The sequence below is a fragment of the Centroberyx affinis genome, unplaced genomic scaffold (genome assembly GCF_046629955.1).
Source record: "Centroberyx affinis isolate AG114_WGS23_722 - 3 ecotype Tasmania unplaced genomic scaffold, CSIRO-AGI_Caff_v1 ptg000303l_1, whole genome shotgun sequence".
Taxonomy (NCBI): Eukaryota; Metazoa; Chordata; class Actinopteri; order Beryciformes; family Berycidae; genus Centroberyx; species Centroberyx affinis.
The window spans coordinates 3,624-24,113 of NW_027278981.1; the positions used below are offsets into that span (position 1 = coordinate 3,624).

General features: G+C 40.8%; 1 protein-coding gene across 1 annotated transcript; it reads left to right on the plus strand.

Moving 5' to 3' along the window:
- The first annotated feature begins 270 nt into the window (after positions 1–270).
- On the plus strand, positions 271–4,485 carry LOC139640898 (solute carrier family 22 member 14-like). Its single transcript, XM_071515089.1, has 4 exons — positions 271–645; positions 760–863; positions 976–1,135; positions 4,426–4,485. Exons 1-4 carry the CDS (start codon positions 271–273, stop codon positions 4,483–4,485), a joined length of 699 nt encoding a protein of 232 aa, XP_071371190.1.
- The last annotated feature ends 16,005 nt before the right edge of the window (positions 4,486–20,490 follow it).

Here is a 20,490-nt window from a genome sequence, read left to right on the forward strand (position 1 = left end):
GATTCAACATCACATTCTGGGTTCCAACCCAAAGTGAGAATAAAAAGAAACGTGATAATGAACATGAAACACAGAATGGAGAGCATATTAAAGTTTTGTTTGTCCAGTTTACTGCACTTCAGGTGACTGTCAATGGAGTGAAATAGTGAATGTTATGCTTGTTAAAATATAAAATGCTGAGGTTAAACATTAATGGACACTGTTCAAAGGTGATCCTGTGGTGGTCTTTTTCCACAAAGCAACACAAAGGAGACAATCAACACCCTCAACATGGCTGATTTTGGAGAGATCCTGAGGAACATTGGGGAATTTGGTTTATTCCAGCATCTCATTCTTTTTGCCCTTTGCTTTCCAAATATAAACATGCCTTTTCACTTTGCAAGCTTGCTTTATGTCGAGTCAGAGCCAGGCCGACACTGTAACACAGACTGGATCCTCAGTGCTGGTCCTAACCTAACCACAGATGAGCAGCTGAACTTGACTCTGCCCCGGGAGAAGGATGGGACCTTCAGTAGGTGTCAGATGTTTGTCCCTGTGGACTGGGACATTGATGCCATCAGGGAGTATGGACTCAATGAGACCACAGTGTGCCAGAATGGATGGGTGTACGACAAGAGTCTGTATGAAGCCACCATAGTCACTGATGTAAGTTGGACTGAGTGTGACGCTTTGATAATAATGTTCAAGTATTAAATCATAAAATCCTTTTCAATGTATCACACAGTATCTTTCGTTTGATGTCGGGTTTCTATTTTTTAGTTTGATCTAGTTTGTGAAAAAGCAAACCTGGTGGAAGTTGCACAAACAGTGTTGATGGCTGGTATTCTTGTTGGTTCTCTCTTATTTGGACCTTTTGCTGAATCGTAAGTGAATGTCAAGTGGTAAGAAATTGTGTCGTTTATGCTGTATCATCTTCATCATCATCATCATCACCTTCTGTATCGTCTTCAATCAATCAATCTCTGTGTCTTCCAGGTTTGGCCGCAAACGAGCAACTCAAATTCCAGTGGTTGTGATGTTCATATTTAGTGTAACAAGAGCGTTGTGTCCCAACTTCTACTTATATTTAGCGTCACAGTTTATGGTGGGGATTGGAGGTGGAGGCTTTCGAGTCAACTCTATTATATTGGGTACAGTATACTCTTTACTCATTTGAAAGTACAGTTTTCACTATTGTTTAGGCAGCTGTTATATCGCGCCATAGAATTCTCCAGATGCTGTATGGAGCAACTTACTTGGGACAAGATATACAGTAAAATTAATCAGAGATGTAGAGATAACAGTAACATTTAGCTGGTGTGGCAGAAAAAAACAGGTGACCTGTCCAAGTACTGTAGGGATTTCAGGGCCATTCTCATTCAAAGAATTTCACTGTTGAAAGCGAAATAATACAATTGCCAAAACAATTCTCTAAATATAAATTGTTTCAACTATCCTGGAATAAGTATAGGTCCAAATACAACATAAAAAACTTAGTAAGCTTGCCATTTCTTGCAGTGTAGTTTGATTTGATTTAATTTTATTATAGTGTCATTCTCCATACAGATGCTGAGCCCTCATAGGCTTACAAGACACTGTAAGTGAAACAAATTGATCTAAGTAGTATTAGATATCTCTGTTGGCTACATAATTGTGACATTTTTGACATGCAGCGGCAACAAAAGATGTGGATGTATGTAAATTAACAGCAGAGAGTGGGGCTTGGTTAGCCCCAAAGGGATGCTAGATGTCTATGTCATTACTAGCATCCCAAAGATCTTTATCCAACTCACTGTTAACAAGAACTTCATTTAGCAACAGCAGTTGAGTTAGAAGTTTGTGCCCGGTTGAACAAAAACTCTTAGTTAAGTTTTATACCATAAGTTCTCTTTAATGTTCACCTTGAACTCAAGTGAGTTGCACAAAACCCACTTATCTCCCCCCTCAGGGAATATCCTTAGATAAATCTGCAGATAAGGAAAGATCCTTAAGTCATCCTTATATTATGGGTTGCACTTAAGGAAATTTCCTTTCCTTAAATGTTAAGGGGCCTCCCATGGTCTCTTAAGTATTTGTGCCATTTTTATATTGCTATTATTTAGAAATTAATTAATATTACTGTCAAAGAAAATTGTTTTATGTGTAGGACGCTTCAGGCTGGCTAGCCAGACAGACAAATATGCTTCCAACGTTCTTGTTGGCAAGATTGAAATCCACAAAGCTAGCAGCTTGTTCAATGCATTTTCCCATTAGCTAGCTTGCAGCCAGTCCGTTTCTAGTAAACAAAATTGATAGTCTGTATGAAATAAGTATCTATGGCATGGTTTGGTGTCACAAAAATGTAAACTTTGATGAAATTGCAAGGGGAGCTGTGAGTTTTGTAGATGTTTTGAAATAATAGCGATCTCTGCTGAGCATCTGCAGATCGCACAGAGCGGTTGCCATGGTAACGAGGGACTCAACTGCGTTGTTACAGTTGAAACTACTGTAAAACACTAATTACAAGCCCTTAGCTAAGGAGATCATTTCAGGGGGTTCATGGAACGCTCCTAAAGAAACACCTGGCCTCAAGGAATTATTTGCCTAAAGGGACAAACCTAAGTTTGACACCGAAGGTTTTTCATGCAACTGGGCACTCAGATACTCACCAGTTGATGCGCCTTTAAAACATCAAAAGCTCTGTGTCCTTGGTGGCTCAAACTTACATTGAGTGTCCTTGGGCTTAGTATCATGTACACGCCACCATAAAAGTTTCAATAGAGTCCTCCGCTTTCACAAAATACAGCTTTTTGGAGCCAAATTGCTACCACACTGATGACGTTGACTGCACGCAAGCACAGCGTCATCAGCGTGGTGATGCGACATCTCACTAAGCGTTACCTGACTGACTGACTGACCTGAATTTGGCTTGTGATGCCCTTGGCTGTGCCGTGGGAAATATCAGTTACTCAATATCAATCTGTAACACTTACTGAGGGCCAATGTAGAATAAGAATGGTAATGTAATGTGCTGACATATAACATGCACCACTACTATAATACAAAATATCAATAAAGGCTTAACTCAATGTATGGGCTGTATCTATTGGCAATGATAACATTAGGTACACTCAAGGAGGATAGAATGGACAAGGGCGAGGTTTTAGAAAAAAGTGTAACAATTGACATTTATTCAAAATCAATGTCTTCAGTGTAAGAGCTCATATATCATCAATGGATCCAGTAAAATAACCATTCAATGTATATTGAATTCTATTCAACAGGAACAATACCGGCAAGTATATATATTTCAGTGTTCATCTACCCGGGTAGTGTGATTTTGTTTTGCAAAGATCTTAGCTGAGTTATCAAGAAGAGACGAGTGTGCTCCATTCCATGGACACACGATGAGGCAAAAGTTGGGACGTCACACCCTCCACGCATGCTGGCCCGCACTCCGCTCCACGAGGCTCACTGGGTTGGGCTCTGGCTCACCATCTTGTTCATTCAGAATCCACTCTTGCAAAAGGGTATAAACAAGACTAGGTCAAAACATATGGCTAGACCATGTATGGGTGTGCCACATGCCACGGCAGTAAGCCCTTGGCGTGCTGAAACCTCCATGCTCCATGCTTGTCTGTGTCTCTCTCTCCACCAACAGAACAGAGGACTTCAGGTGGACTGAGCTCGCACATATGCATAAAATAAAATGGCGATATGATATAATTGTATAGATTCTACTTTAGCTTCAGCTTACATGCATGATATTGGTCAGCCTGCTTACTGTGTGGGAGAAACAAGATGGGGGAGAAAACGAAACTTAACTTTGCTCTGTGATCCTATGATGTGCCACGTGCCACGGCCGACCATGGATGTATTAAACTATGGATGAGGCATTCAAAGATGGCGGCCCATTCATTCCAATGAAAGTTGCTCACCCAGCGCATACGCCGAAAAAGTTTCTACGACTCCTACTTCCGTGGCCGACAGCACCTGCGCAGTAGTGTTTTTCTTGGCCCCGCCTATCCCACATGAACGAGTCAAGCGGCGTTCTCGTAGCGTCCGTGACAACGGCGCGTTCATGTGCAGCTTTCTAGGTTCTAGGTTCTAGCTTCTGATTGACTGTTGCTGCTGCAGACTCGGCTCTTCGGGGAAACCGTCGTCCAGGTATGACTCTATCATTTATTCAATCACAGAACATTTGCTTTATTTGTATAAATCTTACATCCGATGTGAAGTGATTCAGTCTGGATAAAGTTGAGCTAAGCTAACGATGGTAATAACGGTTAGCATAACGAGACGGAGTCAGCTAACATAACCATGGGTTAACGTCAGGCAAGTTAAACAAATTAAACTCAGTTAAACATAGAAATGTTGGTTAGATCATAGACTAAACTTTGCATTTGTGATGTATGCTCCACTTGTGTTGCTCCACTTGTGCTGAACGTTGTCTTGTGTTTCTCACAGGGAGTCAAGTTCATGCTACACATCGCTAGCCAGGTCCATGTCAAGGGTTTACTCGCTTAACCAGGTGAGGAGATTTATTTTGAACTTAATTTAGAGCATTATCGATGTGAGATGGTTCACATCGGTCATAGATAGTAATGACTTGGTAGCTTTTTCACCTCTACTGGAGCCAGTGCTTCACAAATTAAGTACTTTTCACCCTGTGCTGTAATCATCATGATGATGTATGCTAACTGTTTTCTGTCAGACACTGAGCCACAGATACTTACTGCAGTTTCTTCTGTTACAGAAACTCCTGCTCTTCAAGAACCACTGACACTTCTCTGGAAAATGCTCCCAAAGAAATTAACTTATTTATGATGTCTACATGTATTTAACATGTAGAATGGAACGTGTTTTGAAATAAATCTTTACTTTACATATACCAGTTTGTCTTGGATCATCTCTTAAATAAGTCTTAGATGTCATCACTCTGTAGTCCATTGCCCTCAAATTACTTTTCCATCTCCATCTTACCTTGGTTATTACAATTATGTTATTACACTTACAACAGTGTGAGTAATTTCTGACAATATTGACTAAAGCCACACATCTAGACCACATAGTCCAAGTTAACCAACTTGCTGTTGCCTCAGTGTATAGATAGTATTACTTGTAGCCATTATTATTCTGCTGCATGTATTGATTTAATCCATGGGACTGAACTACACTGGATCAAAGGTGGGTCACCTCACAACATTTAGTCATGACATAAATATTGGTACTCTTATCAAACACAGTCCTATATGAACAGTGTATGAAGATAGGTTTGCATTATGCAACTTAGATGTAAGGTTTGCTAGTGAAAAAAAAATCAGTTAAATTATTATCATTGGGAATATTCTAGGTTTGTTGTGTCACACCAAGGTTTATTTGAGTTTGCAAGTGTTACACTATCTAGACTGTCATAGCAAAATTTCTATAAGCTTGATCTTCCTATGCAGTGCCCAGAAACACACCTGGTTGGAAGAAGACTCAATTCCATTTACATAATAGACATTATCAGTAACTCAAGCAGGTTAACTCAAATTGGACATCTAAATATAAATTTACAGACAGTAATAGAAATGAGAACAACCATCAAAGCCCAAATATATTCATAACTTTAATAGGATAAAGAAAAGTACATAGGCATAGTCTGTGAACGGAGAATTTTGAGATGTAAATATACAATAGTAAGTAGGTGCATATAACTGCATATGCTACATGTAGCTGGTTAACTACAGCAATGTTATAACGTTAGCTAGCTTGCAAGCGACCTATTTAATCAAGAGAGAAACAAAAACAAATTAGAAACCATCCGTTATTGTTCTGAAGTCTTGCCTGTTAAACCTAAGTGTCGGCGGACGTGTAGGTTGAGTTTAATGTGATCTAGTTTGAGCACATACAGCTAAAAGCCTCTGCTAACAATCAGCTAGCTGTATAGCTTGTCAACAGTGGAAGTAGAAGCGGTGAATGCGCACGGAGCGTTCCCGTGGCCTGGAGGCGCGTTCACGGAGCTCCATAAAATACAGCTTTATACAGCTCTTGAAAAATGGACCCAATGATTTCAAAATTGATAATTCAAAGACTCCATTTGGACTATGTACTACACCTAGAAAATTTTTCCCGGAGTTTTACAGGTGTTTCTTTCCCCATGTATCTCTATGGGAAAAAGTCTTTTTGGGCCCCATGGCGTCACGTGACTTGCAATACCGGGCTTGGCCACTACGCCAAAATCGCCGCACAGCCCAGAGCTGTTCCTGGGGGCTTGCTTCCCCTCCTCCACAGGCTCATGTGACTTTACGTTAAAGGGCATGCTGTGTCGTGATGGTTCTAAAAGACAGCCAATCACAATCACTTTAGTGCCAGAAAGGGAGCAGTCATTTTTCAAATAAACCATTAAACCTGCAATAAGCGATTCCAAACCCTGTAACCAATCCTGAAACTAACGTGTGCTACGTGGAGATTTCCGTGAGATGTAATGATATAAACATATAGCCTAGCCACACAGGCGGACCAGCTGTGTTGCTGTTTTCACCTCTTTCCTAAAACTTGTTGTCAAATTTGTCCGAGTAAGATGAAGCGAGCGAGTAAACGTTTTCAACTAGTGAACTTGCTACCTGCCTCTTCACTTGTCATTGTGGGAGATGTAGCCTTCAGCGGGAGAAAAATATGGCAAAGCGAGACTGGTAACGGGCGATATTTCTCTGTAGGTACACATTATTTTAGCCATTAGTCTTCATGCCTGGTTTGTCCTAAGTTGCTTCCGTCCAGTAGCTTTGCTGTGTGTGTTTCTGTCACCCTCTAGTGGTCAGAAAAAATCAATTAGTGTCACTTTAACAAAGCCACAATAAAGAAAAGAAGGTACGTTTTTGGGATCTTTTCATTTTCAAACTTGCAGAAATGTCCTGTTTTAGTGTGTGTTACATTTTATGATTTCTTTCTATCTGCACTGTCTGCTTTCTTTAATAGCTGTTATCTGTAACCTACATTAGTTTTTAGATCTTGGCTAGGAAAAATGAAATATTCCTTAAACACAGGTTAACTAAGATATGTGAAAGTAAAGTAAGTCACATACCTAGTTTTATCATTTATTCATTTTGTTCTGATTTAACTCTCAATTATATTGTGAAACAAAGAGACTATTGTAGAGACATTTAAGTGGAACCAGATGTTGAGGCCCTGTTTTGAAGGTTTCCAATAATATGACTTCATGTATGTGCATGAGCTGGGAGCATGATTGGAGCGTGTGCTCTCTCATGGCTTTGTGCCAATTGGTTGAAAGTATTTAAGTAAATATGCATTGACCAACCACAGATCATTTCTTTGTCTCTTAGAAAACTATATAAGATCAAGTACTATGTTTTTGAGCTGAGACATACTGATGTAAGCTTTGGGTGTGAGTTTATGTCTCATTATTGATCAATAATAATCTCATCAATCTTCAGATCCGTCAGTGCCTGTGCCTTTATTTTGTGTATGTGTCCAGTGTTTTGATAGATTTCCACGACAGTTACAATGTGCATTGTTAGATATTCACCTTATCACATTTACAGATGGAGGTAGCCTGTATACAGAAATGTTTCCAGATGTGCAAATGTAGTCTGTTAGCTGTTCTCGTTACCAGATCATATTTACAGATGAAGTAGCATATTCATGTACAAGCACACAGATCAGAATTGTGCAAACTGTTGGCCTACAGAGTAGGACAAATGGACAAAAATATGGAAATATTAGACCCACATTCTCCGATTAATGTTTTTATTAATCGATTATTAATCAATCACAGCAACAGAGTAAATTGTATGGAATATTTTGGCTGAGGAAATCCAGTCCTGATGTCGCTGAAGAAGGAGGTCGCTGTTGATCGTGTCTGTCCATAGCAGGAAAGATGTTGGCAGAGCAAAATGGTTGAGGGTTGCAAAAGGGATGGCGCCATGGCAGGGACCTGCCCAGTGTTTGAAACCGCATAGTACTCATATTTAATATACTCAGTGTGATGTTAAATGAGTATATATTGTATTTCCACGGCATAGTATGTGCCCAGATGTATACTATAGTGGCGAGAATGGCCCAGTCTCAGTGTCCGCCCTTAGACTCCTGCCAAGTCCACAAGGGTCGAGGGCGGTCCCACTGCAAACACAGCAGTTGAACGAGGGCTCTTTTGGTGTTGGCAGTTCCTGATGTGCCTACAGTCCCTATCATTGTGCGACTCCCCCCCCCCCCCAGCCGGGAAGGGAGGAAATGATCACGTGTCTCCCCCAGAACACAGCCGTGTTTTTCTGGGAGAGTGTAACGCACGCGGAGGTAACAGAACAGACTGCTGGTACTAGTTCACTGAATGAGTACACAGTACACACTGTACCATGTAGTATGTACTACATTTGTATGTGGTTCCAAACAGGGCTGGTTTCTGAAAGGAGTGGGGTTTATTATTCCATCTCCTTTCCTTTGTTTTTGTCCTCAAGTTTCTTCAGCGCCTTCTCCCTCTTCTTTGCTTTCCATTCATCCTCCTTTTTCTGCCTTCTCTCTTCTTTTTTCACCAGGTCATTTATCTTTTTCTGCTTCTTCTGGAACTGCTTTCTCTTATGTTTGCAAATGTCTAAAAAAAAAAATAAAAAAAAACGGTACAAGAGGTTAAGTAACATCTTTGTCCCAAAGTCAAAGCTGTTGATCGTGTCTGTCCATAGCAGGAAAGATGTTGGCAGAGCAAAATGGTTGAGGGTTGCAAAAGGGATGGCGCCATGGCAGGGACCTGCCCAGTGTTTGAAACCGCACAATACTCATATTTAATATACTCAGTGTGATGTTAAATGAGTATATATTGTATTTCCACTGCATAGTATGTGCCCAGATGTATACTACAGTGGCGAGAATGGCCCAGTCTCAGTGTCCGCCCTCAGACTCCTGCCAAGTCCACAAGGGTCGAGGGCGGTCCCACTGCAAACACAGCAGTTGAACGAGGGCTCTTTTGGTGTTGGCAGTTCCTGATGTGCCTACAGTCCCTATCATTGTGTGACTCCCCCCCCCCCAGCCGGGAAGGGAGGAAATGATCACGTGTCTCCCCCAGAACACAGCCGTGTTTTTCTGGGAGAGTGTAACGCACGCGGCGGTAACAGAACAGACTGCTAGTACTAGTTCACTGAATGAGTACACAGTACACACTGTACCATGTAGGGTTATGTGGTTCCAAACAGGGCTGGTTTCTGAAAGGAGTGGGGTTTATTATTCCATCTCCTTTCCTTTGTTTTTGTCCTCAAGTTTCTTCAGCGCCTTCTCCCTCTTCTTTGCTTTCCATTCATCCTCCTTCTTCTGCCTTCTCTCTTCTTTTTTCACCAGGTCATCTATCTTTTTCTGCTTCTTCTGGAACTGCTTTCTCTTATGTTTGCAAATGTCTAAAAAAAAAAAAAAGTAACACTAAGTAAAGTAAGATCTTAAGTTAAGTAACATCTTTGTCCCAAAGTCAAAGTTATGTATGTTGTAGGCTGTAAATAATACATGTTGTCTGTCTGTCTCAGTAGCACATTCAGCTCCATTCTTAAACGAATAGTTCACCCAGAAATGAAAATTCTGTCATCATCTCATCCCCCTCATGCCAGTTGAAACACAGGTGAAGTTTGTCCATATAACACACAGGGAGGTTGCCAGCACAACTCCATAGCAGCCTTCTCCAAAACAACTGAAGTCAGTGGGGACCAGTTCTTCAGAGTTCCAAAAAGACCTACAGTATATTTACACCATAATTTATTGCAAATCTTAACTACAGCTGATTGATTTGCAACAAATAATGGTGTATAGGTCTTTCTATTCACAGTGTGATTGTTTGGCTGTTTTTGTTTTGGAACTCTAAAGAACAGGTCCCCATTGACTTCAGTTGTTTTGGAGAAGGCTGCTACCAAGTTGTGCTGCAGCCTCCCTGTGTGTTATATGGACTAATACATTTCACCTGAGTTTCAATTGGCATGAGGGTGAGTAGATGATAACAGAATTTCCATTTTTGGGTGAACTATTCCTTTAATGCTTCATTTCGATCTTAGGAAGACCATAGTGTTGAAAAGTTGCTTTACTGCACTAAATAAAGCATTAAGAATAGAGCTCTAATCCAGTGTGCGGATAATTCTTTGTTGAGCCACTTTTCATGACAATTTTATCCGGTATCTGGCCTTAATGTAGGTTGGATGTGCACACCTCCACTACCCTTTTTACAACTAATAAAACATAGCTATGACCTAGTGTACTTCTGTTAAATATAAAAGAAAGTAAACTGTTTCCTTACCTTTACAACAGCAGATGCTGTACGGTATCTCCGTCTTAGCCCGTATGATGTTAAGCTGGTTTAAGTCTTTCTGCTGGTTAAACTTCCACCTCTGGATCTTTGTGAAGAAGCCTTTCTTTTCGAACTTTCGCAGTTGTTGTTCCTGCTCCTTCTCCTCCCTCTTCCTCTCTTCTTCTCTCTGCTCTCTTTCCTTCTCCTCCCTCCTCCTCTCCTCTTCTTCTCTCTGCCGTCTTTCCTTCTCCTCCCTCCTCCTCTCCTCTTCTTCTCTCTGCCGTCTTTCCTTCTCCTCCCTCCTCCTCTCCTCTTCTTCTCTCTGCCGTCTTTCCTTCTCCTCCCTCTCTCTCTCCTCTCTTTCTCTCTCCTCCATTTCCTTCCGTTCCGCCTCCCTCGCCGCCAGCAAGGCCTCTCTCGCTCTTCTTTCGTCTTCAGCAAACTCTCTGTTTTGCTGCTCCCTTGCCCTTTCTCTCTCCTCCTGCTGTCTTTGCATCTCATCTTCCTTCTGTTTCCTCTCCAGCTCCATCTTCTCCTGTTCTTCCCTCTGCTGCTGTTCCTTCATCCTCTCCTCCAGGGCCTTCTTGATATGAGGAGGAGGCTCGATCCCCACCTTCCTCTTTTTCTCCAACTTCCCTTTTATTCTTTTTTGCTGGACTTGCAGCATCTCCACCTTCTCCTTGGGTCCGGGGCTCAGGGCCTTCTCCTCCTCCTCAGTCTTCTGCTGAGGACTGGCCTTCTGACATCCTCCCCTGCCCTCTGGATCAGACTGGCTGCTGATCTTACTCTTCTCCTCTCTCTTGCAGCTTTCCATCCGTCCTCTGTTGCGTCTCTCCTCTTTTTCTCTCTCCTCCCGTTCTCTCTCCTCCCTTGCCTCCCTTTCTCTCTCCTCTCTTTCTCTCTCCTTGCTTTCTCTCTTCTCCCTCTTTCTCTTCTCCTTTTCTCTCTCCTCTCTTTCTCTCTCCTCCTGGCAGTCCTCTGCTGTCTGACTGGAGTCCTCCAGTCTTTCTCCTCTTCCATCAGTCTCTAGCTCATTTGGCTCGTATTGAAGTCTGTCTTTGAGTTTTTGCAACTGAATTTGAAATGAATAAACATAACTTTTTTGTGTAAAACAGGCATAAGATAGACACCTTAGACTTAAAGGAATAGTTCACCCAAAAATGAAAATTCAATAATTATCTACTCACCTCCATGCCAGCTGAAACTCGGGTTAAGTTTGTTAGTCCATACCTCGTCCTGAGCTCCACAGCGGAACGGCGTAGAAGCTTCTCCAAAACAACTGAAGTTGCTGGGGACCTGACTTGACTTGACTTCACGGTTCAAAAAATAAAGGAAAATAACCATAAAATGGCTCCATGCAGCTTGTCCAGCACAAGGCAAGTCACTGACTTGAAAAGCCCGGCATTTACACCACTATTTAGCTGAAATCACCACTCTAGCTGTCTAGCGTGCAGCCGAGATACGAGAACGAGGAGAACTACATGCGTAACTCTTCCTCGAATTATCAGAAACAAGACTTCCAGTTTGGCCGTTTAGGCTTCAAAATAAAAGTGCAAGATCTGAAAATACGTAGGTAGAAATACTGTTATAAACCAATTATGTTGTATTTAATCGTCAAATCCAATAAGTGAGCACCCATATTAATGTTTGATGTCAAAGTAATAATGAAAAATGCCATAAAATGTGCCATTTTTAACTATAAACGCTGCATGTATTACACTGTGCAGAATACATACAGAACAGAGACTTAAAGTGCATGTCAAACATTAATATGGGTGCTGACTTACTGAATTTGACAATTCAAAGTGGCGATTTCAGCTAAATAATGGTGTAAATGTGTGTCTTTTCAAGTCACTTTTGGATTGTTTGGCTTCAGGAGACTTGGGTTATGCTGCACAAGCTGCATGGAGCCATTTTATGGTTATTTTCCGTTATTTTTTGAACCGTGAAGTCAAGTCAAGTCAGGTCCCCAGCAACTTCAGTTGTTTTGGAGAAGCTTCTACTCCGTTCCGCTGTGGAGCTCAGGGCGCTGTATGGACTAACAAACTTCACCCGAGTTTCAGCTTGCATGGGGGTGAGTTGATAATGACTGAACTATTCCTTTAAGCACTGTACGCCACTTTATACTAGTGATGGGAGAAACAAGGAACCAATTGAAAATGATTCACTGTGTGGAAACGCTCCAAACACCACACACTGGTGACATCTGCTGGTCAAATGCGTGTAAAGGGAAGACACAAAACAACCAGCTTCAATGATTCAACGATTCGGAAGTTAATTGCATTTCATTTAAAAGTAGTCTCCAATATCCTGAGATGTTACTGAGGAAAACAATTCGTTCAAGTGACTGCGAATCAGCGTAAACTCATTGAATCAGTCAGTTAGTGTGAGCTATGAGTTATGACAACTGATTTGAGATCAGTAGTTGCCATACATTTGACACAGGTTCACTTTGGGGTCGACCCCCGAGGGTTGAACCATCAAAACTTCAACACGTTTCAAAACAGCACGAGGTAACAAAACTTAATTTGCTGAAATCATGTGACTTGGCCACTTTGATACGAAGCACTGTTTCAACACAGCAGTGTCGCAAAGGTTTGGAAGCGTTTCAACGCGGTGTTTCAAGTCCGCCCATCACTACTTCCTACTACTGACACAGAACACTACTAAGCTTGTAAAGACAAAAAAATCCTAACAAACAACAATAGCTCATGCACACATTGATTTCTGCTGGTTGAATGAAAACTTACCTCCAGCTTCAGTTCCCTCTTGGCCTTGTGGTTTCTGCTGCCAGACAGGAATTGTTCGAACCATCTGAGCACATCAGTGGTTGGATCTTGCTCCTCCATGACCGCCTTTCGTTTGCTCGCTGACTCCTTGGCCTCTTCCTGCCATCTTTGAAGAGCAGCGTTGTCACTGCGGAGCTCCTCGATGGTTTGAGTTTTCTCCTGGACGGCTGCCTTTAGCTGCCATGCGACCTCCTTGGCCTTCTTCTTAGAGGCCACAGCCTTCTCATGAGATCTCCTCAGATGTGCAATTTCAGTGCGGAGCTCTTTGATGGTGTCCTCTTGCTCAATGATGGTGTTGTTGTGCTCAGAGAGCTGTCGGACGCTTTCCGCTTTCTGAAATTTGAGCTTCTCCGATAAGACCTTAATCCTCTGCTCTCGGATCCTCTCTCTCTCTGTCAGACTGGCAAGAGATAAAGTCAAAGTATACAGTCATTAGCCACACTTTTCAAAACAGCAACAGCAATTTTGTCACCTGTGAATACTCTGAGCAGAAAAACAGTCTGTGTTTTCTTCAAATGATTGTCATTTTTCACTTAACAGTAAGCAAAGTAGAGTTTAAAGTAGAATTTACTGTCAACAAAACTGCCAAAACCAAAGCTAGCAATCTATTGTATCTTAGTAGACAGCTACACAACACTATACGTCCTTGTTTGCATTGAGGGTCTAAGGCTGGTGGTGCTGGGGAGGTTTGGTTATGTAGAATAGGTAGGCTGTTATTTCGTGCTAAAATCTGCTTTTGTGTGTATTGTGCTCTTCAAGATAAAGATAAAGATACACTTTATTGATCCCCTAGGGGAAATTCAGGTGTCACAGCAGCAATGTACAGTACAGCAGCAGAACAAAGAGAAGGTAAGTAAAACAAATAATAGAATAAAAATAGCGCAGACAGGATATAGGAAATATACATAACAATATAACAATATAAATATAAAACAATTTAAGTGTCTCAATGTCCAATGAGTGGTGTTATCCAGTGTAATAAATTTAAATTTAAATTTAAAATAAATTTGAAATAACAGCTATGTGGCTGGGGCTGGTGGGAGATGGTCACAGCTGACTGGTGCAGGGGTTGCAGATGATATTAAATAATCTTCCTAATGTTCGTCCTGTATCAGTCTGTTCTATGGTCGATCAGTTAGATCTAGTTGGGCTCATTCTCTGTAAAGTCCTTTGAGACATGCGTGTGATAAAGGGCTATATAAACAAAGCTGAACTTGAACTTGTACTTACCGATGGTTCTCAACAGGAGCAGCTTGAGCAGGGAGTGGCTGAGCGTCGTTGGTGGCAGCAGTGAGCCGGTTTCCCACCCGACATGATCTGGCAGCCGGAGCCAGCTGAGCTGTCGAGACAGAGACTGGAGAGAGAGGTGTCCCGCTCATGTCTCTTGTCTCTCCAGCTGAGTTGTAGGGGGTTGATGAGGATGGGGACTTCCCACTAGAGCCCGTACTCATCTCACAATTCACCTTCAGAAGTTTTGGTTCTGCGTCGATATCCGTTATCTGCTGTTACAAACACACAGTAAATACATTAGCATTTCAACATCATTTGGTCATCAGACAACTTATTACCATTCATAGTATGTGGTAAAAATTTGGGGGGACGTAGCCCAACACAGCACCCTGCTGTATCCGGGCTGGAGTTGAACCTGCATCTCTGGGTTGCATTTAATAGGCCCATCACTCCAAATCAAACTCAGAATTTGAATGCCAAATGACAAGAAAAGTATTTTTTTATTGTGTATTTGACAGAATAACACAGTGAAAATACTTTTCTTCACTTTACTTCTTTTTCTCAAAAGAAATAGCTAAAAGAAGCAAATTTATTCTGGCCTATTAGGCTAAGTATTAGAGGAAAACTTACCTTCTACCAGTGTCCAGAATTCGTAATGTCTGTGTTTGGAACTGCATGTGTGCATCTGTCTGAGGACCCATTAAGGCGTAATAATAGGCGTAATATACCAACGCTGTGTTGACACTGCGGAGCGTTTTCCGCTCTAAACACCATTATTTCCTATGGAAGGGCGCGGATTCCGCGCTCACCGCGCTCACCGCGCGCGGCAGATCGCTGATTTTTTGCCGCGGTTGGTCGCGCAAAGAGTTTAAAATAGTTAAACTTGAGCGGATAGGATGCGCGCGTCATGCGTCACTTCTTACCAGAGAACAACACATCGCTGGTTACCTAAAAACACATTACATTGTGCCACTTTTTTCAAAAGCGACGCGGATCGCGCTCCACAATGTGAACGCAGCCTTTACTGCATGATGACCAATGCACATTGGTAAGGAGAGTCAGTACAATTGATGCTAATCAAACAACCAGACAGTGTTTGGTTATCTTCCCAACAGAGCATTAATGGATTATTACAAAATCTCTGCAGCACCCGAGTAATAAACATATTTTTATTCAAATATTTAATAGCATAATGTGTTTCTTTAGAACAGCAATCATTGGTGTAGATGGAAAATAACTAAATTTCTGTCATCCCACAACCTGTCTTAGATACTAGCGCTGGTTTCTTGACAGCTGCTGAATATGGATGTGTGCAACTTTAGAGGCACATAGAGCTAAAGAGTGAGGAAAGAGTTCCAGCGAATGAGATTAGTTCAATTTTGAGTAACAGAGTTTGGGCATTTGTTACTTATTCTGTATTTTCATATAGGCTATATATTGTTTGTTTTGCAAAATGCTTAATTTTAATGCATTTTCAAGGGAATTTTAACTTGATTTTAAGGTTAAACAACCACCCCCTAATGTTCTAAAACATCCTTAGCATAATATTACAGCTAAAACACTTGTATCCTGATGGTAACTGTTGCTGACATGGGTGTCAATTTCATTTTACAAGTAGTAGACAGTTTGCAAATTACCCCAAGTCATTCGGGGGCCCCTCTAAAATGACAAAATAGTCAAAAACTGTAATGCCTATAAATGCTCCAGTTCAATGAATTTAGGTGTTGCTGAATTAGAGATAGATACAACAGATACACAAAAACAGGCACGTTAAACCATGTTAAACCATGCTAACATGTTAAACTTTCTGTATGTGCTCCTTTTAGATGAAAGGACCCAACAGCATGTAATGCTCAGAATGGACAATAGATGGAGATGAAGGACTGGGAATATGAGGGACATGAAGAAGGAAACAGGTTATGAATGACATGGTAAAAGGTTTACAGAGGCAGGTGAGGAAGGATGCTGAAAATATGAGTTCTTTCTTGGAGACTTCACACTGACATTACAAGACTTTACCCTGAGCAGGTGTCAGGTGTGAGGACAGTACACGTGTAACCACTAACCTCCTTGCAAATACTCCATTAAAGTCCCAATCTGGAATTATATACAGAGACTCAAAGTTTAGTATCCTACCTGTCTACTTTTTAAATGTGTCTCCCTTTGCATTTTGGATGGAGACTAATGGAGAAGGTGACAAGTTGACAGTCGACATCAGTGCTAAAATATTTTCATACCTTTAAGTAGGTTCTTTACAGGATAAGACATCCTGTTGAAATTTTTCTACTCGTCTTTTTCAGATCTCACCACAACTGAGAGTATGGCCTCCTTTTCTCCAGTGTTTCACAACAATATAAAATAAAACAATTTACAACATCAAGTTTGGGTTGTCATATTGTCAGGTTGCATTAAAGCCCAATCAATCAATTTTAGAAGTGTACTGTTAGTATTAATTTATTATACACAACATACTTAAACATGTATGGTGATTTCCAATTCTGGATGTGCATTGGAGAAAGCGAGCAAGGAGTCCACATACACCGCATGCAAAGAATATGGAGTTTATAGTTATGGATAATTCTTCCTTTTGACTGCACAGAATATGTTTTCCCTCAACCTCTCTTACATTCATATCTTGTAAATGAAATTACATCAGGGAAGCCAACCATTGTGCTTTATGAAGTACCATACACAACACAACCTGTAATGCACAATCTTTTTGGAACAATAACATGTAGGTACATTTTTTTTACGGAGGAGGAAAAAATGAAATGCATGTGGAAGGACATGCATCAGCAGTTTAGATCTGTGTGTGGCCTTCTTTGGTTACAGTTTAACAGTTACATGCAAACTACAGTGCTGGCTAGGTTAGTCGGTCCATAGATCCTGAGGAATGCCATTAGGAGCTTGTGCCTCTCCATGTACAACAATGTACTCTATAGTCAAAGACCCACTTTTAAGAATGTAACGGAGTGCACCTTTGTCAAGATGGATGCATCCATGAAATCAATCTTTGTGAAATCATATTTTAAGATTAGATCCATTCCATGTCTTTGTGCGTTTGTGGTTCTCAAGTAACTTTTCCTGCCGTCCTTTTTTGTCTTTCCACCTTACCCTACAGGACATGGTCAGAATGACGGAAACACCAACCTGATCACTTCCCATAAACTAATCAAGTTTTTTGAAATTTCTGGTTAGGCCCCCCTTTTTTAATCATTTTCTAAAAAAGTAAAAGTGACTACAATAATGTGTCATGATTTTGTGGTATGTTCATCTGCTAGAGCAGTGATTCTCAACCTTTTTAATATCAAGGACCCCTAATTTAGTCCACATTAGGGCCACAGACCCCCATTTGATGAAATTTTGTCTCTCAAACCCAAATCTGAGAATATTTTTATTGTTAGATACGATTTTGTCCAGAATTCCATGACTGTCTGTATTGTAGTTAGAGAGATAAGTCAAACTATGATGAAAATAGTTATTCTTCCTACGTTCTATAATTGTGTTAACTTCTTGTAAATTAAATAATGGTGAAGTTTAACAATGCCAATTTGCTGGGGACCCCCTGGAACCTCCTCAAGGACCCCTGGTGGTCCCCAGACCCCATGTTGAGAACCACTGTGCTAGAGGACAAACTGCTCTTCACTAAGCTAACATAAAGGTCCTGAATGGAAGCTTGGAGCGTATGTAGGTTGTCAGTTATTATATGATTTTACTACATAAATCAGTTGAGAGCAGTCAGAACTTGGCTCAGCTCACCAAACCCAGCCGTTAATGAAAGACAGTCTTTTTAAAACGTACAGTACAAAGATCGACAAACCACATGTAGTGACACTGCAGAGCACGGAGGCAGCTAGGTGGCCTCAGTCACCCTGCTGTAGCTGCATCTAGCCAGAACGCTAACAAACACTTAACAAGCTTTACATTGTAAAAATAAAACATTAATTTATTCTGATAGCAAACTGATGGTGGTCCACTGATAATTTGACAAAAATTGTTTTAACATGATTAAACATGATTTAAAACTGTTTTAACATGATTAAAATATTATAATATTCAGTAGTTGTGTAATGGTATTTGAGCTAAATAAAGTTAGCTAGCCTCAGTCTCCGGTCTCCACATGCAGTTGGCTACTAGCTAGCCAGTGAAGCAATTGGCTAAAATCAGAATTTTTCATTACCACTATGTAATAAATGTAATTATTCTGATTAAGACAAACATAAACTACGGAAGCCGAGAACGGCCGTGCTTGCAATTATTTTTTTTAATGCCGTTATCTCGAGATCACAAGTTAATTATCTCGTGATCTTGAGAAAACGAGCTTTGTTATCTGGAGATAACGACATAATCATCCCGTTATCACGAGAAAACAAAATGTTGTTTCCTCTTATTACTTATTTTATTTATTGTTTATCAGAGATCAGGAGTGCCATGCCAGCATGCATAGATGGCGTCTTGACAACTGTAGAAACTGAATTAAGCAGAAAATCGTAACTGCAGCAAACAAAACTACACATTTATGCCTTGACTTCAGTTATGAATCCTCCCCGACAGTCATGAAAGTGATCTTGAAGGCTGAAATCAGGTGTGATCAAATGAACCAGACACTCATTTTCAAGTTCTCCATAATTATCTCGTGAAATTATCTCGTTATCTCAAGAAATCTGCCTTTTGTTTTCTCGAGATAACGAGATAAATGAACCCCTTATCTCGAGAAAACGAGGTTTGTTATGTCGAGATAGCGAAATAATTAACTTGTGATCTCGAGATAACGGCATTAACTTAACTTATATACATAACTGCAAGCATGGCCGTCCTCGGCTTCCGTAATAAACAACATATAACTTAAAAATTATTCATCCTGGAAATAGGTATTTCAAGAAAATATTCATGAAATATTTGGACACTGAACACACTAGACTTTCCAAATCTTCCTTGTGGTTTGTAAAGCACAAGCAGTCCAAGGTGTCCGGGTCACACAGGCTGCAGCATGAGGCATGGAGGAGGCTTGTCTGTTTTTCTTCACAGAGCTATGTGACATAGCTTACATTGAAATCTCACAGCTGTACGACTCAATCTGTTCAACAGCTACTGTACATTTTTGGGCCTCAAGGCTTTTTTCTCACTACTCTAGCGGCAAAGTTCAACACTGTATCTTTACATCTGAACGTGAGAATGTTAAGTTGTAACTCTGATTCCCTGAGAGAAGGCAACAAGTCTCAAAGGAAAGTTATATGAGGATCGTGCCTTTGTCGACCCTGTACTTTAATTAAATTTATGTAATGAGTGCTCCCATCATCTACAATGTACAGTGGTTCTCGACGTGATGTCTGGGGACCACCAGGGGTCCTTGAGGGGGTTCCAGGGGGGTCCCCAGCAAAATTGTTAAACTTCACCATTATTTCATTTACAAGAAGTTAATACAGTTAGAGAATGTAGAGGAATGACTATAACTTTGATCATAGTTTCACTGTTATCTCTCTACCTACAATACAGATAGTCTTGTAATTCTGGACAAAATCATACCTAACAATAAAAAATATTCTCAGATTTGGATCCCAGAGAGAAATTCTTATCAAATGGGGGTCCGTGGCCCTAATGTGGACTAAATTAGGGGTTCTTGATATGAAAAAGGTTGAAAATCACTGATCTACAAAGCACCGTCCAGAAAGCCAGAAATCCAGAAAGCTCCGTATGATTATCTACTGCCAGATGTCATGTCATTTTGAACATTGCTCACATTAATTTAGTAACTGGTAAGCCTAATCAGTTGAGTTGCTTAATAAATGCGTATCACTGTGAAAAATTTAAATGTCATGATGCCGTTTGACGAATTTCTGAGAAAAAGGGGGAGGTGGAACAACATTTCCATGAACAATTTAACTTCAAAGACATGAGCTGGCATGAAATAAAACCATGTGGTAAGACAACAGGGATCAAGGGCGCACCATCACATACTCACATAGAACACATTTCAGACTGTAAAACACCAGCATGCCATCGCAAATGCCCTTCAAAGCCTCCTTTAAAGGAAAAATGGAGCCAAATACTAAATAGGCTTTATGTTTCAAAATTGAATTTCAGGTGAAGCCGGGCATCCTGGTGGCTCAGCTGTCTGCCGAGCGTCCTGTGAACTCGAGGAATACTGGGTCCATGACCTTTTCTTATTTCATCTTCCCCTCTGTCTCACCTTTCCTGTCTCTTTTCCACTGCACACTATCAAATAAAGCCTGTTGTACACAAGGGAAAAAATGGAAT